The following is a 27069-nucleotide window of genomic DNA, read 5'->3' on the forward strand; positions in this document are numbered from 1 at the left end:
CAGGTCCAAGTGACTGTTGCTGGATGCTAGCTGTTTTCCACCCCGTGACAAAGCCTTAGGTGCTTAGCGGAGAGCTGCCAGGCTTTCTCAGTCTGCATTTATTTCCCTTTTCAGTGCTAAGACAACGTGGGCTGAAAAGCAGTTACAGCTGCCTTTTTCTATTTTGATGCAATTGTGTTTCACTGCCCCACCAAATACCTAGCACATTTTCATGTGTTCCTTCCTAATTATTTGAGTCCATTGGAGAATGATTTTCAAATGTCTATTTCCACACAAGCCGAAGTATTTTTTAGCTTTTGTCCTTCAGAGACAGCACATGCATGTGCCATTAAAAAATTACATCACTGACACACGTCATAAAAGCGCCATTCATATTTAAAAACAGTGCATTTTGGACATGGAAGCTAAGATATATAACTAACAGCCAAACTTAAGGATTTTTTGCAATTTTACTGTTTTCTGAAGTCGGTAATTTAATGACCATTTTAAAGAAAAGGTAATTTTTAAGGTAAGTCACAAAGGCTTGGGTTCAGAACGGCCCATTAGCCACATTCCTTCTGTCCCAGGGACTGTGAAAGCAAGACCGGAGACAAAAGCACACTGGGTCTCCCCTGACTCCTCCACAAATGTAGTCAAACAGTGAAAAGATACTACAAGGAGAGAAAAAAAAAAAAAAAAAAATCAGAATGAACCTCTCCGATGAGAAACTAATTAGTACTAAGCACACAACATCTTACATTTAATCCCATTAATCGTCAGGGGCAGGAAAGATGCGACTCGCTGTCCAGCTGCCTCCCTGGCTGGCTGGTCTGCAGGGCCAGCAGCACTATCCCTGGCATTGACCCTGGCCCTGACACCAGCCCTCGCCAAGGACCCCTCTCCCCCAGCCACCCATCTATCAACAGACGATGCTCCGGGCAGCACTGCGGCCAGGGCTGGGAGGGCGGTGGGGGTCCGGCCACCCAGCAACCTGGTACCGGCCCAGCAGTGAGAGGCAAACAGGAGGGGAAGGGGTGCAGGGCACAGCAGTGGGCATCTCACGACCCCCCCCCCCCCAAAGCCACGCAGCGGGGGCTCCTGCCCGGAGAGGCCGGCGGAGGGGAGTGGGAGCCAGCGGGACCAGTGACGCGCTGCTCATCCCAGTCATCCTCGTGCACCTCGCTTTCAAAGCAACCACACTGAAACACAGCACGCTGCGACTCTTAAGCTGTAATCAAATCACCCTGGTTTTAGAGAAATGACAAGTAAAACAGTGTCATTCCACCGGCGCGAGGCTCAAAAGGACAAAAAAACCCAAAAACCAAAAAACAACCCAAAAACCCAACCCAAAAGCAAAGTGAATGCCTGATGCCTGGTTTAGGCTTCGTTTTTGACAAAAGGCTGTAGCACTAGATCATTTTAAATACTTGGGTTTGCTATGTAGAAATCTAAAAACTTCCAAAAGTTTTTGTGTTGGTCTTTTTGTTTGGGTTTTTTTTTTTTTGAAAGAGTAAATTGAAAATTAAATGAAATAAAATAGGTAAAAGAATAAAAGCAGACAAGCAGACAAAATCACTACTACATTCAAAACAAAGGTCAGCATGGACGTATTTCAGAAAAAAACCCAGGGAATAAATTGCCTTCGCTACCCACTCACAAAAACACAACTCATGGGAGGTGTACGACATAAGTCATATATATACTACAAATGCCAGCTGCAGTCCCTCTGCTCCGGCTGCTGACGCTGATTTCTTAAAGGGATCCTCTTCTCTGCCACTTTGAATTTTATGCCGAAACAAAATGATGCTCATTCAAAAACAGATGAGAAAACCCCCTCTGGCACATGCCCACTCAGCTTTAGTTCTACAAGTATCAAAAGTACAGTTAGATGACACAGAAATTGCCTCTGTTCGGAAGAGCAAGCCTCAGGGCACAGCTGTGTTTTGTGTCACGACTATCGCACACTGAAGCCTATCACACAGACCCCAGCCATCTCAGGAAGGAAGAAAAGGCTGGAAATGGTGCTGCCCCTTCTCGGAGGTGTATTTTGAAACAGGAGAGAAATCTCCGTTCAAAGCTGGCAACTTTTTTCCACTTCACTTTTCTTTGTAACGCTGCATGCTGGATATCCCGCACGAACGCAAGGCAAATGGGAACGCTGCACCCTCACATCCGCCTCTAAAAATATACATACAAATCCATACATGTTGCATATGCTTACATGTGTGTGTATGTACGCTTATAGGCAGTCCCGAACCGGAGCGAGCTGCCACGTCTCAGGCCAGAGCCCCCCACGGCTCGGGGGTGGGGGAGGGGGGTAATCCCCCGATCTCTGCAGCTAAAGTTTTAAATATACAAGACACGGTTATCAACTTAGCGGCTTTACGGCTTACCTTCAGGCAGCGTCGGGGCTGGGAGGTGTGTGCAACCTTAACGCAATTACTGCCACCACAGAGGCTTTGACACCAAACGTTTCGCTGCCTCCCCTTGAGAAGGGCAGAGAAAACTGATCTTTCACCATGCACAAGAGTTTCCAAAAGAGACCGAAAAAAGCATCTGGCAGCCTTCCCACACGCCCCCCCCCCCACCCCCACCCCCCACCCCACCCCCCACCCGCCCCTCTCACTCTCTGGTTGTTGGGGTTTTAAAGGGGTTGATGGAGGAAGATTTATCAAGTACTGAGGATGGCTGGCCGGGACTTTGCTGTTCCTGGTGCTTCAGGGCTCTGAGGCAGGACGAGCACGCCACGACGAGCCGTGCAACAGCGACAAAAAGCAGATAAAACTGCCCTCTTCGAGCAAAGACTTGCTTTGTGACTGGCGCCAAGGTCTGTGCTCTGCAATAGGGCCTCCTCAGTGCCTGTGAGTATATTCTCCTCACCTACACTTCAAAAGGGGCCATACGGAAGAAAAACGGCCACCACTTCTCACACCTGACCCTGCGCAAAGGCACTCAGAATTGGCACCAAATGGGTGACAAAAAGCATCTTGGCAGCCAGGTCAGTGCACATAGTCTTCCAAGCACGTGGGTGATGGCCTCGCTGCTCTGTCATATAAGCCATACATCACCAAACCCACCACAAGAAGGCCGGCTGAACAGAGAGAGCTTTTATTGTCATGTTTTCTCATTTCTAACAATGTCATTATCTCCCAAGATGTAACCGGGATACCTGTCACCATTGCATACCATGTAAAACCAGGAGCATTAGCAGGAGGAAACCCAAGCATCACCATCACCACCATCATAGAAAGTGAGTGGAGGTTGAGCCGGGCAGATGGGAAACCTTCCTGGCGCTAAAAATTTTCAGATAGAAAGAAACAGCTTCAAGCTAAATTCCACAACTGCCCAACATGCCATGTTAATGGGAAATGCCCCTGCTAACCAGAAACCCTCGGCAGGCTGCCGGTACAACCTCCTGCGAGGTCCTCGGCGCCTGCCATGCCTCGGCTCCTGCCAGCCCCGCAGCACGGCCAGGGGGACCACGTGCGACCACCGAGAGCTGCCAGGGAGAACCAGGGCACTGGCAGCATCAGGCAACTGGACAGGTCCCGGTGAACAAAACCTCCCAAATCTGAGCTTCTCTGGAGATTGGAGAGAGATTTGGATTTGCACGTGGAAGACTGGAAACGCTGTCAGTGCGAGAGGGGAAACCGTACAGTCAAATAACGATGTGAAAGCAGGCGCAGGGCTGTGCTCAGCCTCAAGCACGCCGGACAGTGGTGCCCGCGGGGCTGGTGAACAATGCCAGGCGTGCACTGACATGCACTGACTTTTCGCCAGTGGACACCACAATTCTCATCTAGCAAAAGATGCTGGAGGGGGATTGGTACGCAGGAAACACTGGCACGAAAGGCATATAACATTTATTAATAACAACACTGGAATATCAATTATATACATCAATAGAGTATGAAGACAACAACAATATTCATCCCAGGACTCGCTGGCCTGCGTTATAGACATCGCGTGTATCTACCTGTAACATGCACAGATGTTACAACAGGCTAAGGATCTACTTCTGTATCTCCTCCAAATTAAAAAAGCGATGAGCCACCGCATACCAGCTGTCACGAGACTCATGGTCACCATGATGGCAGCACAGGGTAAGTTTTCTGTGCTCTTCAGTAAGAAACCCACAGATTACCAGATGTGCTGCATGCATGTCCATTTTGACCACTCAGCACTTGCGGTTCAAACCTTCCCAGCGAATCCCATCCCGTGCCAGAAGGCAACGGAGCAAGTTCTTTGAGGCGAAAAGGCCCCGATTTCTCTAGACGCATGCCAATTACTGCCTAAGGGCTCACAAAATGATGTGCCATCCTTCTGCATTCCTCTGAATGTCAATATTGCCCACAGCTTCAAAGCACAAACCCACTTTCACTAGGTGCTCCTATTAATGGAAAGACACAGAAGGTATTAACAAGCCACCTTATTCCTCCTACCAGGCCTTCTCTACTTTCATTCTGTTTTAAATTCATTAATATAAGCTGTTTTCCCTGTGCTTATTTCATGCACATATCTGCATGATTTATGCCCCTTTGTAGCCCAACTCAAACTTTACTTTTTCCCTTTTTAAACCCTTAAGTCCTTTGTCTTCAGTATATTCTCTGTTGCATTTTTTAATTACTTAAAAAAATTGAACTTCTCCTTCAGAAGGATTAAATCAGTTTCCCACCAGTGTTCAAAAATTCAATTGCAGTATGACAGTCTTTCCCCACCTGTAAGAAACCCAAAGAAACAGGGACAAGGAAGAAAGATCAAACTGATGACAGAAGTGGGGAAAAAAAAATTCGTCTTATAACAATCAACAGAACAGGGGGGGAAAAAGAAAAAAAAAAAAAAGAGAGAGAGAAAAAAGTGAAAAAGTCACCCAGAATATATGACCATGTAAGCATGGGCACTCTTGCAGAAAACCTAGTCAGCAATCCAAAGCCATGGGAAATTTAAATTAGAGCTAAGGTCCACAATAGCAGAGAAATCTGTACAGATAAAAGGGCCTGCTCAGGCTGCAGGTATACTTAGTCTAGATCTCTTCAGATTTGCAAAGGAACTTTATTAGTTTTATTAATTTTTTTCTTAAATAATCAAGAGATTCGAGTGTATCCACATTACACGGCAAAGAAGATTAAGTTTTTTTCTTTAATCAAAATATCCATATGCATGTGCTGTATCTTCCACATGGTGGGTGGATTCCCACTGCTTATTACTGCTCCGGGGTGCATTCTGCTATAGTAACTCATGCACAAAACACTCCTACTACATTGAAGTAGCGTTAAGGGTCTAGCAAACGGGAGCGAGAAGAAAAAAAACCCCCTCACATCACAGGCAAAGTCCCAGTGTTGAGCAGCGCACGGTTCTGAGGAAAGCAAGCTGATAAAAGGGTTTCAGCAACGCAGCCACAAACAGACAAAACACCAAACGCGGTGACATCAGCTTCTACTTTCCAGGCAGCCGGCGTGACCTGGCATCACTCCGCCGGTTTCGCCCTTGGAGGGGGATGAAGCCCCCAGCCCCGCGCCTGGCTCTGCTCAGGAGGGATGGGACGGGGAACCGTGGTGCGGTGGATGCTTGGCGGGACCGCAGCACGGCCACGGGCACGGCCTGGGCAAGGGGGACCAAAGACCACAGGTTCCCACCCCCTCTTGGAAACCCCTCTGTCCTCAGGCTTCGCAGCAGGCAACAGACAGCGCAGTCCCATGTGCATGGCTTACCAGCCCTCACAAACACAACTCCCGGCACAGGCTGCTTCCAAACAGCCGCTAATTTCACACCGAGGCATCTTTCTGCGAGCTCTTCCATCAGCTGACCCCTCCAGCTGCCCAGCGCCCACCCTCAGCATCCCAGGGGAGACGCCATGCTCCAGGGTCACAACAGCTTGGCCCCCGCGACCCCTCGGCAAGGGGCCACCGAGCCGCCTTCGACATGACGTGACGTGGATGGCCACCGACCCGCAGCGCCCGAGCAGCCTCCCCGGCCTCAAGAAGGACCAGCAGCGAGTGGAGATGCAGCAACGTGCCTGCAGCACCCAGCCGTGCGCCGCCACGCAGAACTGCCCGGGAACAAACCCTTGCCTTTTGGTTTGGTTTTGGTTTTGTTGTTTGGGGTTTTTTTTTCCTGGTTTTTTTTTGTTTGGTTTTTTTGCAACATTGGAATTTGTACGTGAACCACACTTACTTAGTCTTGCTGATACCATTAGGTATTAATAAGAAAAATATTTTCATTGCAAAACTAATTTTCACCAAGAAATCTTTTTTTTTTTTTTTTACTTTTGAAAGCAAGTTTTGCTGAATTCAATCCAGCAAGTCCACAGCTCAAGCATCCAAAAAGTACATCTCCTCAAATAGTATTTCTGTAGCCTAACAAAATGAAAACTTTCTTGTAGACGTTTTTGTAGAAAATTTAAGTTGGTGCTACAAATACCAACAAGACTCTAGAACAAAAACATACTACATTGTGCAAAGGTCGTGTTCAAAACTAGCTGTCAAGGGGAAGGGTAAATTAAAGAAGAAAAGCACAGCTCACTGTACTTTTTTGTCATTTTAGAAATAAGCTTACCCCTTCTCCCCGTTTAAAAATACACCAAAGGATTTGAATAACAGCACAGAGAGGAAAAAAAAAATACAGATGTGGTCAGATCTTTGAATAGTTTCTGTAGTACCATGCAGAGTTAAGAGAAAATTAAGTCATACATCGAGAAGCCGCCATTTGAAACACCAATAGTTAACAAAGGGTATTTCCTTTTTGAGCATGGCTGACAGAGATAAAACAATGAGCTAAATTTATCAGAGACTGCTGTTTTCATTTTGACTCCTTAAGCTGTAGTTACTGCTGCTGAACAGAAAACTCCTTCCTGTATTATTTTTTAGGGAAGAGGGTCAAATGAAATGCTTTCAAATTACCTTTTTTTTTTTTTTTTTTAACCGTTTCATTCACTAAATGTTCAAATCTTTTTTTTTTTTTCTTTTTTCTTTGAAAGATGTACTTTTATTGTTTGGGGTTTTTTTACTAAAATGAGAGACTTGATAACTCAGGCTAAAAAGCAGTGTATAGAAAGACCTCTAAACCTGGAAAACAAGATGGAAATAGATGCCAAAATGGAAAGCTGAAACAACTGCTTTGGAAATAGTAGCTTGCCCTTTGTTTTATGTTCACTGTTTCTTTTCATATAGGGCAGTTTTACAGGACAGTAAAAGTTGACATAAAATCCTGTGCCTCAAGTGAAATGATTTACCCCTTGAACGCTGGCTTCCCTTCATAACTCCTGTCAACAGAGAAGATTAAAAATACTTGTATTTTACCAAATTCCAGAAGTCACTCTGTTAGGAAACACCAAAATCACTTCATCTACTCAAGATAGCTAGAAGATCATGTGACAAACAGATTTCAAAATATCCTGCAACACCCCATAAGCCTCAGCTGAGTTTTGTGCTTTCTCCTCCGAGCATCCTGCTCTTCCGTGTGTCTGAGGTCACCACCAGAGCCAAAGCTACACCACACACGGCTTCTACACAGTCGTGGAACAAAATGCTTAAATAAAAGCACAGTGTCATCCTTGCTACAGAACCTATTTACGCCCCCGGGCAGGAGCAAGCTCCGGCTGAACAGGCGCTGCACCCGTACAGAAGCCACGTCAGTCCTTGGTCTGGGGGGGACACCTCGTGCAGCAGCTGCGCCGAGCAGCACACATGGGAATTGCTCCAACGGTTGTGTGCCATGTCACTGTCTGTAAATGTCATGAAAATGTGGCAAGAGCTGCTAAGGAGGTGGCACCAGGGTGCCTGACGAGGTTTGCAGGCCGTGGAGCAATGACCGCAAAGGCACCTGGACACAACGCTCTTTACTAGAACAGACTGATACCCAGTGACTGTTACTTTTAAAAGCAACTTCTTGTGCTGGAAGTAGCATCTCTAGCGATGCTCTTGTAAAAGCCTCACTTACTGCGCTAATAAGAAAAAAAATCACGAGCAGAGAAGAAAACAACCGTTCCCTCCCTGGGAGACCAGCAGAGCACCTATGTGCTATTTTATAGAAACTTTGGATTCAAAAGCAGCCCTACCCACTGCACACCACAAAGCTGCCAAGCGCAGAGTGCAATCACATTAGTTTCTTGCGCCCGAGGGCGATACTGGGTGGGCAAAGGATGAAACAGGCAGACGATGCATTGGGTTTTGTACCCCTTAGTGGCCTGACATCAATGCAGCACCTTCGAAAGCTGTCTTTCCAAAAGCCGTGAGGAAAAAAACCAAATTGCAGAGGTTATGATTGCAGCTATACGTGGGAGAGGAAATACAATAAAAGGAAGCATTTAATGAAGGAATGGGTGGAAGACTTCCAACTACAGCAGATTAATGCTCTTATCATATATACTCTTACTGCAAACTGGAGGAAAGGGATGGAAGGGGAGAACCCTCCTTCAAAGACCTGGAAACGCTCCAACACTAAAAGTGAACTCACTGCCATTTACTATATGGTACAGTTTGTAACGATTCTCTTTGCACACTTACTTCTAGAGCCTAAAAATTAAAAAAAAAAATCAGAAAAAATCATACCAAAGACCTAGATTTGCTGAATTACCTGGGTTTGAAACACCACAGGAAGCAGGTAGGACCCTTTATGCAAAGACCAAGCAGCAGCAGCAGTGCACGCTTCTCCAAATGCCATTGCAAGGAAACCCACCGACGACCGAGTGGAAGCAAGTAACACATCACAGGTACACGGTCACTGTCTTTCAGCTTGGCCGACCGTCTGTAATTCCAGCGCCTGCTTCGCTTCCAAGCTATGCGCAATCTCACCACAGAACAAACAACAAAGTCAGAATAAGGAGGGACAAGAGTCGCTACAGACACAGCAAGCGCTTTGCTTGATACCCCTCCCCGCGAAGCGAGAAAGCCAGTGCTCATCTATATATCCCGGCTAACGAAATGTTGCCAATCAGCTGTACAGCTGTCTTACGGAGCAACCAGCAGACGCATGACAAAAAGCTGTATTTTACAGAAATACAGGCAGAGATACGCTGCTGCTTAATGTGGTGTTAGGCAAGCAAAATAAAAAGTGAGAGGTATCTAAAGCCACTTGGAAAGAGGGTAGAAGCGGCAGGAAAAGTTTCCAGCTGTGTACTGAACAGCAGTGTTTGTGGACCAGCCGTAACGTTTGAGATGTGAACTGAAGATGGAAGGGTACAGGTGAGTCTTGGTTTTCTATCAGGAACCACAGGTCATTTCTCAGGCTCATTTCTGCCAAAGCAGCCAGCAGTGACTGAAGCTAGAAGTGGCTGTGTGGGAAGAAGACTCTCTGTGCATTGGAGGCATCAAGAAAGTGTTATTTGTTTACAGAGAACATGAAAAATAATAAGGCTGTTAGACAAGAGCAGGGCAGACAAATAACATGTAGAGGAGTTCGCAGAATAAGGAGATATGCCCAAGTCCTTCCCTCGAGGAGTTATTTCTGACTCCAGTGGAACCTCAGCACCCCTGTTTCAGGGAGGCAGACATGAAAACACACTCATCAAATGACTGACACAATCAGCTACGCTCAGAGTCACAGAATCATTCATGTTTCAGTTCCCTTTTTAATGTGAAGCAAACTGGACACTGGACGTACCATGACACTGTCACGGGAGGTCTATCCCATTTACAGACAGGCAGTTTTGGGGGAGAAAGGAAAAGGCAAGGATTCACCAGTCACTCCACTCTACATCCATCCTTACCGATACTGCAAGCCCTAAACCAGTAATGTACGTACTGTGTAGTCACCTACATACTTGATCTTGTTCTTTAGAAATGGTGAAAACAGAACTGTGCACACGGCTCAAAATAATTTCAACGAATTAACAGATAATATCTTTGCCAGAAAAAACACAGATTTTTTTTTTTTTAAATGCATTTCTTCCTTCAGATTTAAAATTTTATGTTTCTGTTTCAGCAGGGGAGTCCTTTATAGAACTGGAGATACAACGCTGCGTAAGCTCAATAAACAAATTATGGTTACTTTACATTAGGAAGATTTATGGTTTTTGTTCCCTAAAACTATTTTGATACTGTTTTGGCTTTTCATTACATACATACACGTACATACCACAATGATTTATTTTAAGCCTCTGTCTTTGCAACCCCATCACCATTAGAAACAGACCAGCCGAACCCAATTTTTGCATGCCAGAGCTACCTGAATAACATTCACTGGAATCTGGGAGGTGGTCGAGAACCTGAGGTTTGACCAGAGCCCAGCCTTGTGGTACCCACTCCACCTCGGGCATGTGTCTACGTCAGGCCAGCACGGGGGCATGGCCCTCTGCTCTGCCCGCTACATACAGTGGAGTCAAATGTATCACCGTGAACTCATTCTCAGTTGGAAGAACTGTGCAAAGGTTGAGGCTTTCTGCAAAGTCATACATCTGTAGAAAGGCAAAAGCTGAGATGAAGAGAGAGGTGTGCGTACCAGCACCTGCTCCCAAACGGCTGCACGTGCCTCATGCATGTTGCTTATGTCCCATTCCTCCAGGCACGAGGCTGCTGTTGGCAAAACCACTACTGATGCGAGGCAAGTCACAAGAAGGGGTTTTGAGGAGGTTTTGATGTAGCTTGGAGAATAAAAATCAGAGTAGGAGCAGAACAGTTGTATTTATATGAGTTTCTTGTGTGGCTGCTTTTGACTTCCCACTCAAGCCCCTCAAAATGTGTTTACACTGACTACATTAAATTCAACAATTTTAGTTCTGACCAGTATGACAATTTTATACAGCGCAGGAAAATTCTGCTTCTGTTACCTGCCTTGAACATAGCTTGCTTATTTTCAGCATCTATGAATGTATATATGAATAAAAAACATTACCCAATTTCTTACAAAAGCATACCACAAGTTAGCAAAACTGCCTCCTGATATTTACCGCCCACGCTGATTTTTAAAAGCCTCTCTCAGTTAGCACTGGCACACTTTTGCGAGGCAAAGCACTGGCAAAGAACGGAGACATAAATTTTCATTTTCATGTATACCTAGTAAGCATAATCACTCCAATAAATTAATTACAGAATGTTCACCACAATGTGTATATGGAATTTTGAAATATGCTTGAAGTCTCAAGTACTGTTTAAACATTTTTTATCTTCTGTTTTCTTGAGTACTGTTTAGTGCTACCATCAGCAATTCTGGTACATAAATGCAAATTGATACACAGAGTAAACTAAACAACGGAAACCTAGCTCCAGGTCATTTGCCTGTCCAGCAGTTGTGAGAAAAAGAGACAATTCCCAGAAAATGCATTAATGGTGCTAGGCACAAACTGCATCACTGTTACAGCAGTCACCACATGGCACCAAACATTTGCTCCCCAAGAGGCAGAGTAATTTAAGAAAAAGACAAGCTAATTAGCTCTAGTTTCAAAGAAAAAGATAGGATACGGCTATACAAAAAGAAAGATATTAATGAAATTTAGCAGCTTCTCAGAAACTCCATTTTGAAAGATTCACGGGGAGAAAAAAAATTACATAAATTCCAAATATAATGTGGCTGTCTGGGGTTCTGGCATGGCAACTGAATGCTCTGACACTCTTCCAGCATCGCGCTGGGAAGAGGGAAAGCATTTCTTAAATCTCTAAGGCTTGGGCAAGCACGCTGGCATCTTTAATCAACAATCTGAGACTGAGTGCACGCTATGGGCTCCTTAGCCACGTACTATGCAAAACCAGACAGAACAACTCTAAGCAAAAAGTTACTGAACGTTTACAGGCAAGAAACAGGTGTTTCGCCAGAAAAGAAGGCAAAGGCCTCCTCAGCTTTCCCCTCTCAAAACAGCTTAGTAGCAGCATGCGAACAGCAGCAGTTTACAAAAACTTGATGAGTGTCAGCCTTTAGATCACTGCTGCAGAACACTTCATTGCACCAAAAAACGCCACCAATTTGCATGCGCACCTAGTAAAATTATGGTATAATTATATTAAAGCGGGGGGGGGGACGACGACAGGGTTTAGTCTTGCAAAGGTCCTGAGCGCTGTGGCTGATGCGGCTAGCCTTGCCTTTCTTCAGGTCGCATTTTCTCTCACACTGGCAAGGGATGCTGTTTCTGGAAAAGATCTTTGTGCACTGGGAAACCGGTGGGCAAGGAAAAAGCACGGCTGGATCGCCCAGCAGAGTTTTTAGTTGCTGATGACGAGGTATGTATTACATAGTACGATTATTGCAAACACGTATCTAAAATCTGTCACATTAACCATCACATTTACTAACTTTCTACACTGTAACTTGGAAGAATATTTTGAGAAATACCCAAAATGTGAAGATGTTAGTTCTTAGCAATTGGGAATCTCTCTGAATTACTTAATGCAGAATCTATGCAAGAAGTCCCAGTAAATTTTAGATCAACAGCTCAAACTGTCAAGACTCCTGAAGGAGTGGTTAACACAACCTGCTTCAGGAAGGGGAACCAGCTCAGAAGGTCTCCCTTCCATTCCCTGCCCTCTCCTGTTACAGCTCATCCCTTTCCATCAGAGTTCCAACTTCTCTGGTCTAGCACGCGGCAAAGCCTAAACAAGCACTGGCATCTGCACTGCTGAGGGGCAACGAGGCAAGGCAGACAGGGGCAGGGGGGCCAGAAACCTCATCACATGAAAAGAGGAATGACACTGCTCCCTGGGCAATGAGCACTGTTTACTTTCCTGCCCTGTGGTACTATTCAAACTTTTTATTGTTACGCAGTTTCTACCTCTGTCTTTCTCTCTGCCTGTAGTTCTCAAAGGGCTGTTTTTTCCTACATACTTTGTTTACAAGAAGAAAACATTGTATTCCCTCTTCATTTCAACCCCCTTTCCCCTTGCAATTTCTTCTATGATCTTAGGAAAACAAAATGTACAGGCAAGTTGGAAAGCTCACACTGTGAATCACTCTGATGACACTACTGAAATGATGGTATTGAAGTGGTGTAAATAATGGCTGTTTCCTTGGTCATAGTTTTGTATGCATCATTACGCGCTCCGATTCGCTTTCTGTTCATCATTCTTTTCAAACAGGGACCACTGGAGATCATCTTGCCCCCTCCCCTGGGCTGCTCTGCAATCTCAGGAACCCCTGTTAGGCCCTGGCCGCTGTGTAACGAGTCGGGCAGTTAAGCATCCCTTGTCCGTGCATATGTTTGTGAATTAAGTACCTCATAGTAAGTATAGTATAAGTATTACCATCCTGGATCCCTAATTAAGTCACTGTTGTGATTACAGTAAATCCTATTTGATTCACTTTGTAAGCAATAAATTAGTCATTGATTACGTGCTACTAAACCGCTATGATCAATCTTAAAACTGTGAACAAGGCTTGCCTTTCCTTTAGATATAAACCATTGACCAAGTCTGGATCTAATGGCACCTAAGCTCTGTTAAGAGTTCAGAAAGCAAGGGGGTCCACTCTGAACCTTGTGACTCAATGGGAGGATCTCCCTTACTCTGTCACATTTATAATCTGTGTGAATCACTCTAGCTTAATTTTAAATTTGATTCTTTGTGTGACTTATCTATGTAGTAACAGAGTGAATCTTGCCATCTAACCTTGTGAAGTTGCACTCCCACAAATACCTGTTAGAACTATTTTGCTAATACTTTTGATGGTGACTCTTTAAGTGACCTAAAGTCGACATCAGTGTCGTGGCCGGGTGGTTTTTGAATGTCTCCAGGGAAGGAGATGCCACAGCCTCTCTGGGCAGCCTCTTCCAGCACTCCGTCACCCTCAAAGAAAAGAAGTTTTTCCTCGTGTTCAGAAGGAACCTCCTGTGTTGCAGTTTGTGCCTGTTGCCTCCGTCCTGGTCCTGTCACTGGGCACCACTGAAAAGAGCCCAGCCCCGTCCTCCTGACACTCGCCCTTAAGGTATTTGCAGATACTGACAAGATCCCCTCTCAGTCTCCTCCAGGCTAAACAGGCCCAGCTCCCTCAGCCTGTCCTCACCAGAGAGATGCTCCAGCCCCCTCATCAGCTTCGTACCCCTCCACTGGAGCCTTTCCAGTAGCTCCCTGTCCCTCTTGAACTGGGCAGCCTAGCACGGACACAGCACTCCAGAGGTGGCCTCACCAGGGCGGAGCAGAGGGGGAGGGTCACCTCCCTCCACCTGCTGGCCCCGCTCCTCCTCATGGACCCCAGGATCCCCCTGGCCACCTTGGCCACAAAGTCACACGGCTGGCCCATGGGCATCTTGCTGCCCACCAGCACTCCCAGGTCCCAGTCCGCAGAGCTGCCCCCCAGCAGGTCAGCCCCAGCCCGTACTGGTGTGGGGGGCTGTTCCTCCCCAGGTGCGGGACCCTACACTGGCCTTTGCTGAACTTCATTAGGTTGCCCTCCACCCAGCTCTCCAGCCTGCCCAGGTCTCACTGAATGGCAATGCAGCCATCTGATGTATCAAGCCGCTCCTCCCAGTTTTGTATCATCACCAAACTTTCTGGGGGTGCGCTTTGTCCCTTCAGCCAGGTCACTGATGAATAAATTGAACAGGACCAGACCCAGTACCAGCCGCTAGCTACAGGCCTCCAGCCAGACTCTGCAAAACTAGACAAACTAGACAATGTGAAACACTGACATCAGTATCATTGCAGACAAATCATCCCACACACAGAAGAATAAACAAGTGATTAAAAAAAAAAGTACTAACCTTCACTGACAGAAGTTGGACAGCCTTCAAGGTTCAACATTATATCTTTATCTCTGTCATCTGCACCGGCTCCCAAAAGCATCCAACTCTGGACATCACCACTTTCAGATACCAAGCTCTCCTCCTCCGAGCTGTCATCTATTACCAACACATCTTGGATGTCATGAACTCCAGCACAACTAACTGGGCTAAGCTTCCCACTAATGCTTTTCCATGGCCTTGAAATGTTTGTGCCTGATCCGGCAGGATCCAGGGTATTACATCTAGCAGCTTTGGCCTCATTTGGTGTGGAAGATCCTGGATGGGTATGCGTTTTACCTTGAGCTAAAGAGCTTGTTGAGTGCTTCGCTTTCATTTTGTAAATACTATCTTCTTCTGGTGTATCAGACAAGACGATGAGCTCAGGGTCATCTGAAAGCTGAGCACCACGATCAACTAATTCAGCGATTTTCTTGTCTTCATACTGCTTCTCAGCTAGAGCTGAACTGTGACCCATGGCTCCTGAAACGTCAGCTTCCTCATCCACTTCCAGCGTGCTGGATTCTCCAAGATTCTGGGAATAGTGGATCTGGCTGTACAGATGAAATTCCACCTCACTATCAACGCTCTGCTCACTGGATGACTCCTCGTTATAAAGTTCATCTTCATACGCTTCAGTATCCTCGGCGTCTTCATATCCGCCAAACATTCTGGAAAGTGAATAGTCTGTATCTATAAAAAAGCCAAAAGGTTTTATCAGAATGGTCATGAATGTATGCCCAAAACAACCTTTCAAATGACACCTCTGGTCTTTCTGAAATTGCTAAGGTTAGTCGCAGAGCTCTGCGTACAGAACATAAAACTGAGCAGACTTAGCAGCTACAACAATCCATGCTCAAATCCGTAACAGCAAACGCTCCTCAAGGGTCCACCTGCTTTACTTTTAACTACCACTTAACCTCAGCTAGTTTGGCCTCGGAAAGTTGCACTTCATGTGCTCTCAGCTTCCTCAGCTCCTTCCTATCCTGGGTTCAAAATGAGGGTACCTGCATGAATTGGGAGCCAGAGAAGTGTCTGAAGCACAGTCTGGATCATTCCGCCAACTAGTATTAATTCTGAGTACTTTGCAACTTGTTTTACTAAGTAACATGTAGATACCTGAAAGAGCAGGGAAGGAACACTTCGCAATATTTGACAGAAATAACTTGGAGCCCATCTGCACCTGGGCTGCAGAGTCACCTGAACTGGCACTCCAGAATTTAACCCTCTGACGAGAAGTGCTAGGGCAATGGTACCAAAGCACCCACGGACGCTCAGCACAAGCTCAGGTCTGAAGGTAGCATAAAAACCCCAACCAGAACAGTAGAGGTAGTATACAAATCTGCATCCTCCATACAAGCTAGCAGGTCGCATGGTCCCATCAGGACTTAACCAACTGAGTTACAAAGCCATGAAAATGCAACTACAATGTTCTGAGACCTGAGGAAGATAGACCTCTGAACAGTGTCTGCCCAGCTCAACGTTAGCTGTGACATCTCGGTGCTGCTACCAGTTAAGCAATAATTACCTACAATCTTTAACGGCCTTTTTGGTGGATCTAGGACTAAAGCCTCAACCTCCCCCTTCTCATGTACTCAGCCATACTGCTTTTTAAACAAGGATGCTACAAGAGTCGGCTGACGGGACAAAGTGCACCCTGAGCAGCTTGCAGCTGATTCAAAATGGGGAGGAGTGGTTGATACACCAGACGGTCAGGCTGCCATTCAGAGGCACCTCAACAGGCTGGAGAAGTGGTCAGAGAGGATCCTCATGAAGGACAAGAAAGGTAAATGCCAAGTCCTGCACTTGGGGAGGAGACAGGCTGAGGGCCTCCTGCCTGGAAAGCAGGTTTGCAAAAAGAGACCTGGGGATGGGCCAAGTTGACCATATGCCAATAAGCTTCTGGGACAAAAAGCATCCTGGGTTCCTGAAGAACAGCAGCAGCAGGGTGAGGGAGATTATCCTTCTGCTCCAGTCAGCACTCATGGGACTACATCTGGAGTGCTGCGTACAGCTCTGGGCTCTCCAGTACTAGAAAAAATGGACATACTGGGGTGAGTGCAATGAAGGACCTCTGAAACGAGAGCATCTGTCATATGAGGCCAGGCCAAGACAGCTGGGACTGTTTATCCTTGAAAAGAGAAGGCTCAGGGGGATCTTACCAATGCACCTAAATACCTGATGTGGGGGGAGTAAATAGGACAGAGCCAGGCTCTTCTGAGTAGCAGCCAGCAACATGACGACAGGCAAGAGACACAAAAATCAAAATACAGGAAAGTTCACTTAAACATAAGAAAAAAACCTTTTTTTTTTTTTTTTCATTTTGCGGAGCCTCCATCCCTGAAGATGTTCAAAACCCAGGTGGACGTGGCCCTGAGCAAACTGCTCTAGGTCACCCTGCTTTGAGTCAAGGGGACTGGAGGTGGCAATTGCCAGAGGTTCCTTCCAGCCTCAGCTATCCTGCGATCCCAACCCAAGAGTGAGTCTCTACAGCTCACCACCTACTCCCTAGCCTACAGCAAATCCAGAGACCTTCTGAAGTTACTTTGCCTAATTCACAGGATACTTTAAGTCTTTTACACTACCACATCATGCCTGGAGGAGAGGCAAAGGAATACTTTCTCTGAACAGCCTACCTTTATTTCTGTGTTACAGTTACTCCCAGGGAAGCCAACAAACTTTTTTAGATATGAATACTGTCAGATGGGGTTCAGTTTTTCAGTCATGGAAGTAAGCTGCATGGTATTGTTGAAATTCACATACCAATACTCAAGTAAAAACTTTTCGATTCAGGAGTTTTGTACAGAAGTAATTTGCATGACGATGGTATTTGAAGAACTCTTACTATCACAGCTTTCTGTGCTCACCCTGCACAGGCTTCTTCCCTGATTATGATACATTTGATCTCATTAGTATTCCTGTTACACCAGAAGTCAAACTAAAGAGGAAAACACTTATCCCACAAAAATAAACAAAGCAAAACCACATAAACCATGACCAAACAAGCAGGAAAATACAATTCATACACTGTAACCTTTTCTTTTGGGGCTTCCAGCAGATCAGCATATGTCATTCAAAGAAATCATCCTGGTCATCACCAGCTGAGATCACATCCAAAGACCACCAGAACCCTACTCATCCACGCGTGTGCTCAGCTCTGCCACCTTCTAAATACACTCACGTGGGTTTCTAACCTGCAAATACAGTCCTAAAACTTAATGAGGGGAGGCTCTAGAATCTCTTTTAAAAGCTCTCCTAACCACACAGCAACTACAATCGCCTCGAAACTTTTACACCTGTCAACGCAGAACTCTGCTTAGTGGCATAATGTGTGCAGCAATAACCTGAAGATAAAGAGGGTATCTCTGTATCTGCTAGGCTCTGCCCATCTCATCCACGTTCTTAGGTAACTATAATAACTATTATGCCAAATAAAATAGGAAAGAATGAGGTCAGAATTTGGCGGTAATAAACTAAATGACTCTATGTTATACCAGTATTTAGGTTTGGATGCCATAGATAGGAGGAAAGTAAAATGCTGGTCACCTGTGCGGTTGTAGGTAGTAAAAAACTAAGACAGAAAAGCATCTGACAGACCCCATGAAGCACCCATACTTCAAACATCTCTCTCAACTTTATGTGGAGTCACCCTTTCAAACAGGTCTGCTCCCACCCACAGGGCAAGAACAAAAGCAGACCTGGCTCCAATCAAGCACATTTACAATATTAATCTGTGGTTGCTATACATGAGAAAAGAGACTGTCACCAATGCAGGAAATTAAAGAATTCCCCTGAAGCATGCCATAATTTTAGTGATACTCGACAAGCCAACTCAAGCACTCTTTCCTTCCCACTCTGTCACCGGCTGGATGAAGTTACAGAAAGTAAGTATGTGACCATTGCTGAAAACATGCAGCTAAACAAGCCCGTTGAGATCACAAGTGTCGAAGAGTGCCCAAGGAGCTGACTCACAGACGCTGCATAACTAAGACGAGTAAGAAGAGGCAGCATGGCACTACACTTACTGTAATTTATCCTCCCCAGAAGCTCAGGTCAAACAGCAGCTCCTTGTCCTCCTCCTCTCAGGTCCACGCACAACTGGAATGACAAAGGGCTCTTCCTCTTGCTCAGCATGTATGGCAGGCCACTGGGGAAAAAACAAACATCAGCATCACCGCATAGTCTGAAGATACCTAGTTCCACTGTTCGCCATCCTCAAACTCAGGCAACAGCTATGCCCACCTCTTCATCACAGAATGAGAAAAACCTCTTTCAGGTGTTTGGCATCAAAGCAGACAAAACCACCGCAGCTAGGAAAGGGAACTGGAGCTCAACAGACAAAAAGTTGCTGTTTTTTCAGATTGTCTCTTACTGTATTCATACTGATACTCAAACAGAGAAAGATATATCTGACTGCCAGTCTTCAGCAATTTTGATTTCTTCTCACCAGTGAAAGGTTTAGCTTAGGGGCAATCATCTTTTTTGCTACCAGCCAGACTGTGATAAAGACATCCCTCATGTCGGAGTGTGAAAACCACATTAAAAATAATAGTAATGCACAGACTAGCTGGTTTGATAGGTAATACAGGCTGCAGAGAGCGCAACACACTGATGCATCATAGTTTGGAACGGGGCTGCCGTACTTTTAAAAAAACGCCCCAAAACCCTCAAACCCTAGGCCACAAAAGCACCCCGTCCCTTCATCAACGCAACCCCATTCCTATGTGAACCCAGACCACAACTTTCCTCAAAAGTACCCGACTGCCTCTGTGGTAGGCTCTAAGGGAGGAGAGTTCAGGTAAATGGCTGCTGATGTTAAAATCAAAACATCACAAGCTATCTGAATTTCCTTTCACCGTTTTTGAACAAAACTCCAGACAGATACAGTTAGAAAAGGCAGGAGATCATCTCCCCAGGTCATTTACAAAGACTGCTTGCCAGTACTTTTCATCTAGTCCATTAAGAAAACCAACAGCCCACCCCTTGATAAAGTAACAAGTTGGCAGCAGCAGAGCAGTAACGAGGGAGGTGCCGACAGCAACCTGCAGCCAGGGACAACACGCACAAACAAGTTAATCTTGAGCACCCACAGCAATTTTCAAGTTGGTGTGGACAGCTATCCCCCTCAGCCAAAATTTGAAAGCAGTTTGGGACACTCAAATGTAACATACGTGCAGAAGGGTCTCTGCATCAGTGGCAGCAAGATGCCGAGGCCATTCCTCCTTCATGCACCTCATTTCTCCCAATCAACTCCTCCTTTCCTCTGCTTAGCTTCGTTACTTCTGCTGCTCTTGCTTTTAAAATTCCTCCTTCAGAGCTTACACAATAACCTTCTCCTCTCTTCCTCTTGCCATTTGAAATATGCATTCTGCTTAACTTCAAATATTGAGATTTTTTTAAAAGAAAAAACCCTCAAACAAAAAAGGAATTGCAAAAAAGATTATTTGTCCTTTGCAAATAAGACTTTTCGGACAAGTCTACTATTCCTACCACAAATCACCAGTGCATTCCAAGTATTTCCTTATTTTTCTTGCTCTCTGCTTATCTTTGCAGTACTGTCAGATCTAACACTTTGTGACAAAGGCCGAGTTGAAAATAGAGCAACAAATGTGTTCTTTGCTGTCTTAGGAGGTAAAAACACAACATAACCCTATCATCAGCCTCTGTTACAGATAGGAACAACAATAAAATGGGAAAGAAAGTTCTTGTGAGGAAATAAGCAACAACTTCCTAAAACCGCAAGTATCTACCAGAGCAGAGGTTCAGACATGGGAATGGCAGGAGACATCAACAAACTCAACAGTTGTGTGCAGCCTAGACCTTTTCTCGGTTTTCTATTTAGTCGTATTTGTGATACATAAACTGCCTAGGCCTTTTGACTGTTAGGATACTGCACAGGCACAACCGCAAAATTGATGAAGAACTTGTCTGTTCCAATTCAGTTAAATGAAACCTTTCATTTCAGCTGCTGGTAACTACTTTTGTACCCTTCACCAAAAGCAGCGTACCCCTCTTAGGTGAGAGAAGTCAAAATTATTGTGATGAAGCACGGCCCCAGAATGTCACATCTTTGTTCTTCTTGCCACCCTACAAAGGTATGCAGATGTCAAACCTGAACATACTTCTTTAATAAAAAGCACAACAATATATGTTTATTATCAGAGGTCAATGCCAGGAGACAGGCGGGGGTTTTCTTCACCCGTTTTGTGTTTCTGTACCAAACGTTATACAGATCTGATTTTGGCTTACAGCGATAACCACGCTGCACGTGAAGCATGTGAGAGAGAAATTCTCTTCATTTGCCACCCAAGGTGAGGTGTGCAGTCATTAGACACCTCGAGTTGTTCCCTGCGCTGATGTGCTCAATCTAGAGGAGAAATGCGCTCACAGTGAAACATGTTAACATGTCATGAGGCAGATTCCAGGGCAGCCACCCCCTCAGTTTTCACGCAGCAAACCCCGACAAGTATGTACAGTAGCCACTGTCTCAGTTTCAAGTAGCCAGGAAAAGGGTTGACATTGCCATAAACCTCATCTAGCAGTGACATTTGCTATTAATTACTGTCGACTAAACTTTGCCGCTCGTTTCTTCACAAGGATAACTTGTGCTGCTCGATGCTGAGATGTAAAACGCGTGTTTATGTCGATTTGCTGTGCGCTCGAGAAAATGTGTCTTTTTTTCTGTAGTTTCTTTAAATACAGCGCAAGTGAGTGTAAAGGAGAGAAGAAAAAGCTTTGGAGAAAAGGTGAATGTTTTTCTAGTGACAAGCTATACCTTCAGGAGATCACAGGAATAGATCTTCCACACCCAAACCCTGGAAAATAACAAAACATTCGAAGTTTACTTCAAGCCTTTTGGAAGATTGTTTTGTTTTTTTTTACTTTTCCCCCTTTAACAACAGTTTTCAGGATTGTGTTTAACAGTAACTGCACGCACATCCTCAAAATAATACATTTGCTTTTCCTTCCACTGGGACCAGGTCTGGTCTGGTGACCTGAAGGGAGCTGTGCCCGCGTGCAAGAAACACAACCCTGAGCTTCTTGGAGCAGCAAGAGGGAGAGGCCAAGGGCTGGGCCGGGCGCGCTGCTGGCAGCCGTGTACCGCCCGCGGCCCGGCGCCGGCGGGACCTTCGCCGCCCCGAGCTACCGCAGGCCGGCCCCGCCAGCGGCCCCCGCACGGCCCCCGGCCCGACGGCGGCTGGGGCTGCGGAAGGAGCGCGACACGCCGCCGCCAGAGACACACACGGACACCCAGCAGCGACTCGCAGAGTTTAATGGCAAGGAGGGGTTGCGGCGCTGGACACCGGCACAGCGGCCAGAGCCCGGCCCGCGCCCGGGGGCCGCACCGGCGGAGGCAGGCCGCAGGGACACGGGGACTGGCACCCCGCCGGCTGCGGCGCCGGAGCACGGCGGCCTTCACGGGGCGGCGGGGGGCAGGCCCGCGGGCAGCAGCGCCCCGGGGCGGTAGGGCCGGGGCCGGCCCGGCGGGGCGGGGCGGGGGAGCCGGCGGGCGGCTCTGCCGGTGGCGGAGCGCGGGCCGGGCCGGGGGCAGCGCGGGGAGCCGGGAGGGCGCGGGGGAGGGGGCGGGGACGGGGTCCGGGCGGCGCCGGCGCCGCTCGCGTACTCACTGCCGGCCGTACCGGGACACGCCGAGCAGGAAGTGGCGGCGGGCGCGCCCCGCCTCCCCGGCCACGTGCTTCCGGGACCGCCCCCCGGCCGCCGCTCCGCCCCCACCGGCCGCGGGCGGGGCCGCACCGGGCCGGAGCGGGGCGGCCGGGGCGGCTGCGGCGGCCGCTGGAGGGGGCGGCCCGGTCCTGGCCCCGGCCCCGGCCCCGGCCCCGGCCCCGGCCCCCGGCCCCCGGCCCCCGGCCCCGCCTCCGCCAGCGGCAGGGCGCGGCACCCGCCCGGGCTTCTCACCGGGAGGCAGGGCCCTGCTGGGCGAGGCCGCTGCCTCGGGGCCGGGCCCGGGGGGAGGGAGGTGCGGGGGCCTGCGGTGCTGGGCGGGTGGCAGCACGGCGTTGAGGAGAAACTACCGTGAACTGGGCGTTTGGAAAGGCTTGCCGTTGCGGCCCACCTGCCTTTGAGCTTAGGCCTCTTCCAGGCCTGCGAGAAGCCCCGGTGAGGGACGGGAGGGAGCAGGGGTCGGGGAGGGGTGTCGCGGGAGAAAGGCAAGGGGGGAGCACGCAGATGCTGGGGAGCAAACCCCCGGTCAGGCTGGCTTCCCCACAGCTGCACACCGGTGCCGGTGCCCGCTTGCTTTGCCACTTGAATTTCTGCTTCCCGAACAGGACGGTGTGGGGCTGCAGCTCCGTGGTCAGCGGGAATGAATCCCATCAACGCCCTCCGTGTGCCTGCGCCGTGCTGGATGCACCGTAAAGAGTTGGTGAGGATGATTGCGGTATCTCTGGGGAAGAAGATGCGGTATCTTTGCAGACCGGTCAAGGAAAGGGATTGCACGAGTTGGGCTGCCTCGGGGAAAGCAGAGCTGGCTGAGGAAGAAGCAGTCATTTGGGTGCAAAGAGCCTGAGTAACTCCGAGGCCGATTGCCCTCAGGGGAACGGACTTGGACATCAGGGAATGGACTGGGACATAACGGTGAACCATCACAGGAGTCTGCTGAGGATTGCTGAGGACGGGACTGAGACTGGGAATAACCAGCTTGTGGGGTTTGATGGATGTCCTGGAAAATGTGAGCCTCTTGTCTGACCCACCTGCCAGATTGAAGCGATTTAACCAGATCTTTCAATCTCAAGCAGTGGCTGCTTTGGAGAAGGCGGAGGATTTGGCATGTCATGTTTCAGGGCAGTTCGGAGGAGAAGGGACACTCTGGGTCAGAGCTTTGGCCACGCTGCTGAACCCCCGTGGTGGTTAACCTGAGCTGGCCCACGCTGCCTGGCCCTCAGGCTGGGAGGTGCTGGGCACATCCCTTGGCTGCAGGATGAGCTTCCCCAGCTGGTGATGGCAGCAGGGCAGCTCCCACTTGGTCCCAGCAATTATACCACCTGCCTTGGCCTTGCCTTTATCCATGAGTGCAGCAAGGAGTTCTCATGCAAAACTGCTTTCTGGCTGAGAGTACAGGTGACGAATAGGGCTGGGTCTTTTCGGAGAAAATCCTGTAACAGCCCAAACGACCAAAGTGGGGTACCCCTTCCACAGATGGGACCTGCGGGGCATGCTGCATGATGGTTGGAAGCCTGTCGGGTGCCGCACAGCTTGTGGGTCCCAGCATTTAAAGGGACCCAAGATTATCTGTGTTATCCTCTGTTTACGGTGCTAGCTCTAATAATTAGCATATTTGGTGATACTTTATGGAGTCTTAGTGCCTTTCTTACTGGGATCGTAGTGAGCCGGCACCTCCCAGTGCAAAATAGCTGCCTCTTCCCTGACTTGCTAATACAGGAGGTTTTCTCATTACACTGATCTGGCAAAGACAGCGAGTAATAATGTTTCTTGATTTTGCTGTCTTTGATTTTAGAATGAACTTCTTCCACCCTGGAGGGACAGAACAGACATGCAGATTTTCAAGAGCATGCAGTTCTCCACAGAATTTGTTCAGGATTTGCCTGACACTGGAATGTTCAGTTAAACCCCACTTGATATTTGTCATCTGTTAATGGCTTTGGATATAATTTTTTCATAGAAAGAAACATTCTGTAAGCTGAATTTCTGCACCAGACTGCTTTACCTGCTCCTCTGATGGCAGCAGTTAAAAGATTTTCCTATGCAGCTTACTAAAGATGAATAAAAATGAATGCAAAAAAAAAAGCATTTAAAGGAGCTAAAGTCAACATCTGTGGTAAATATTCCCCGTGTGTAAAAGCATGTTTCAGAAACAAAATCCAAATGATTGGTAGAAATTGTCAGTGATGCCATGGTACTCCCCTGGAGCATGCTAGAAAGTTTTAACATGCTTTTTGCTTGTTGTGTTTTGATTTCTTGTTCAAATACTCAAAACGGATAGGAGGCGCAAGCCGTTTTCACTTGAACAACAGGTCATTCTTCAATGCGTCATGGGCTTTCAAGTAACTTTTTCCTTTTTTCTCTTGAAAGCAAACCTCTATAGAAGAGTACAGATTTGGTTTTCACATGTTCTGTCATGGTGATGAGTAATTCTCTCCTTCCAGCTTTTGGTTGAATTACTTCCATGGAAATCTCAGTGGTTGTAGCAAGAACTGCTCTTCTTTATGCCCTTGAGGCAATGCTGGAGGGGGTTGTTTTTTGTCTGGTGGCCCAGCAGCAGTAATGTACCATTGCTAGCAGCGCGCTGCTGGCCCTGGCCTGGTTTGTGCTGTCAGACTGTGCTGTGCGGAGGCAGAGCTTGCTAGCAGGCTTCTCTTCTGTGATGACAGCAGAGGCCCTTGAAGGTATGGGCACGGGTTGGAAGCAGAGACCCCAGAGACCAGCAGGGACAACTAATCAGTTACCAGTCATTGGAAAAGCACAACTGCGAGAGCTGGGAGAAGCCTGCTCTGGTTTTGGGGAAGAGGCAACAGCCAAGCAGAGGAATAAGCAGGTCAAGCAGCCACGTGGCCCATCGAAGCAGCCCCTCTGCCTGCCAGCACCCTGCAGCAGCTATCACCTCCAGCCTGTGCGTGGGCAGGGTCCCATACTGGTGGGAGAGGGAAGACACTCCAGGCTTGCCTCCAGGAAGAGCCTGCACACTTCTGCCTCTGTGACCCTGGCAGCACCAGCCACCAGCGTGGCCCCGCTGGCTCCTGTGCTCCCAGTGAATGGAGGGCAAGCCCGGGGAGTACTGGCTGCCTTGAACACGTAGTGGTTCAGCACCATCTGTGGGCATGAAATGTGGTGTTAATGAGTGTGTGCTGCTAATGAACCTCAGCCTTGTTCTGAAGTTCAAACTGGCCTGATTTATTGTTCTCCCGAATGTCCTCATTACAGCAACCTCCAGTTCCCTCGTACACATACCCACACAGGCATTCAGTGGCGGCACTGCTCTTCTCGCTTGTGCAAAGGCTATCTGCCTGCACAGCAGCGGATGGCTGCTCCTTCCTGGCCCTTGGCAGAGACCCCAGCACAGTCCAACAGTGCAGCAGAACCCCTTTCTCCACTGGGTGTCAAGGGGTTCCCCCCACGGGGGCCTGCCGAGGCCAGCAGCCCAGCCTGCCCTGTGCCGCATACCTGGGACCAGCCAGGAGTGAGAGTGAGCGTGTTTGCCCGTGGGCACGTGAGGAGACACACACACGCGGAGCACGTAGACGTAGACATGTGCACGCAGCCTGCCATAATGGGCTATCAACAGGGACAGGAACCACAGCCTTGTCTGGTTCCCCTCTCTGGCTGCTCAAGACGCAGGTCTGTTGGTGAAAAACATGCACATAGATGTATGCATACGTATGCAGGCACATGGGTGATGTATGTACACGTGGGTCATGCTAGTAGTTGACTTTAGCCAGCTGTGGTTGCCCTGACGTCCCCAACTGCCACGCACAGACACATATGCACCAAGCACGTCTAGCCTCGCTGTCACTCGCTAGTGAGCACTTGGATGCTCCAGTCTCTCCAGTACCTATCTGACACTGGGCTCCCAAGCTGGCTGCCCTCCTTGCTGGCCGGCACAGCTTTACATTTGGTAGTGATTGCCCCTCACTGGCAATGCCCCTCGCTGCCCACACAGCCAGCGGGGATGCGCTGCATCCCCCCAGGTGCTGCGTCATCACACACATCCCTTAGGACCCGGGGTCCAGCTCCTCTGGCTGGCTCTAAGACCTCTATACAAAGTTGTGCAACACACCATAGAGAGCCCCTCACCCTAGAAAACAGATGTCCTGTTTAATATTGCCAAAGCAGCTCATATTAGAGTCTGCATAGTGTGCTTCTGCTTTTGTGAGCCCTGATGAGCTACAGCAAGTAGCAGCGGGGGGGGGGGGGGGGGGGATGTGTGGTTTGTCATGCAGGGCATCCGAGAAGCAGGAAAGGTGAGCAGGAACAAACGACTGGATGCAGGGAGCCATGGAAGACTTCAGCTGGATCTGCTGCTGAAGGAAGAAGGGTCATGTGCCCGGTCACCCTGCAACCATGGAGCAGCTCCTCTGTCCTGCCCCGGGACAGGCACCTGCACGGCTCCCTTGGGGCCAGCAGTGTTCTGCACTGGCTCCCCAGGGTGGTTCGCCTGCACAGCCAGCCACACGCACACTGCTGCGTTTGCTGAGCCCAGATCTTTCATTTTTCATTTCGTTTTTTTTTTTTTTTTTGTAGGCCTTTCAGACTTCGGGGGTTTCCTTAATGCGCTGCTAGTCCTCTTATTTTCAACATTACCGGCGTGTAATTACAACCTGCGTTTTGCCTCTGGGAACATTAGCACAGCCATGTACATGTTGGCTGCAGAAGTGCCTCTCAGAGGGCAAAATGATCTGGTTCTCTGTTCGTCTAGGCTTTCTGTCAAGAAAGAAGTGAACAGAAAATGACCCACAGTATGAAGGTTTTGTCTTCCA

At 48.0% G+C, this 27069-nt stretch overlaps 1 protein-coding gene and 1 long non-coding RNA gene across 5 annotated transcripts in view; one reads left to right on the top strand and one right to left on the bottom strand.

The window, feature by feature from the left end:
• The window catches only part of LOC130142596 (zinc finger CCHC domain-containing protein 7-like), a 120060-nt gene extending 97760 nt beyond the window's left edge, over positions 1 to 22300 (bottom strand). The window contains exons 1-4 of one of the 4 annotated variants that reach the window (XM_056324833.1): positions 22246 to 22300; positions 21393 to 21432; positions 18643 to 18764; positions 14600 to 15310 (exon numbers count right to left, since the gene is read on the bottom strand). In XM_056324833.1, the coding sequence (XP_056180808.1) occupies positions 14600 to 15287 (688 nt within the window). In that variant the 5' untranslated portion in view covers positions 15288 to 15310; positions 18643 to 18764; positions 21393 to 21432; positions 22246 to 22300. Of the gene's footprint in view, positions 1 to 14599; positions 15311 to 18642; positions 18765 to 21392; positions 21433 to 22241 lie in introns of all 4 variants that reach the window. The other 3 variants (XM_056324829.1, XM_056324830.1, XM_056324831.1) reach the window with 3 other exon arrangements.
• Positions 22301 to 22357: 57 nt separating this feature from the next.
• Positions 22358 to 24394, top strand: LOC130143015 (uncharacterized). The gene is made up of 2 exons (XR_008819609.1): positions 22358 to 22735; positions 22906 to 24394. It is a non-coding gene; the product is annotated as an uncharacterized LOC130143015 (long non-coding RNA).
• The last annotated feature ends 2675 nt before the right edge of the window (positions 24395 to 27069 follow it).

Source organism: Falco biarmicus, chromosome Z (assembly GCF_023638135.1).
Source record: "Falco biarmicus isolate bFalBia1 chromosome Z, bFalBia1.pri, whole genome shotgun sequence".
Lineage (NCBI taxonomy): Eukaryota > Metazoa > Chordata > Aves > Falconiformes > Falconidae > Falco > Falco biarmicus.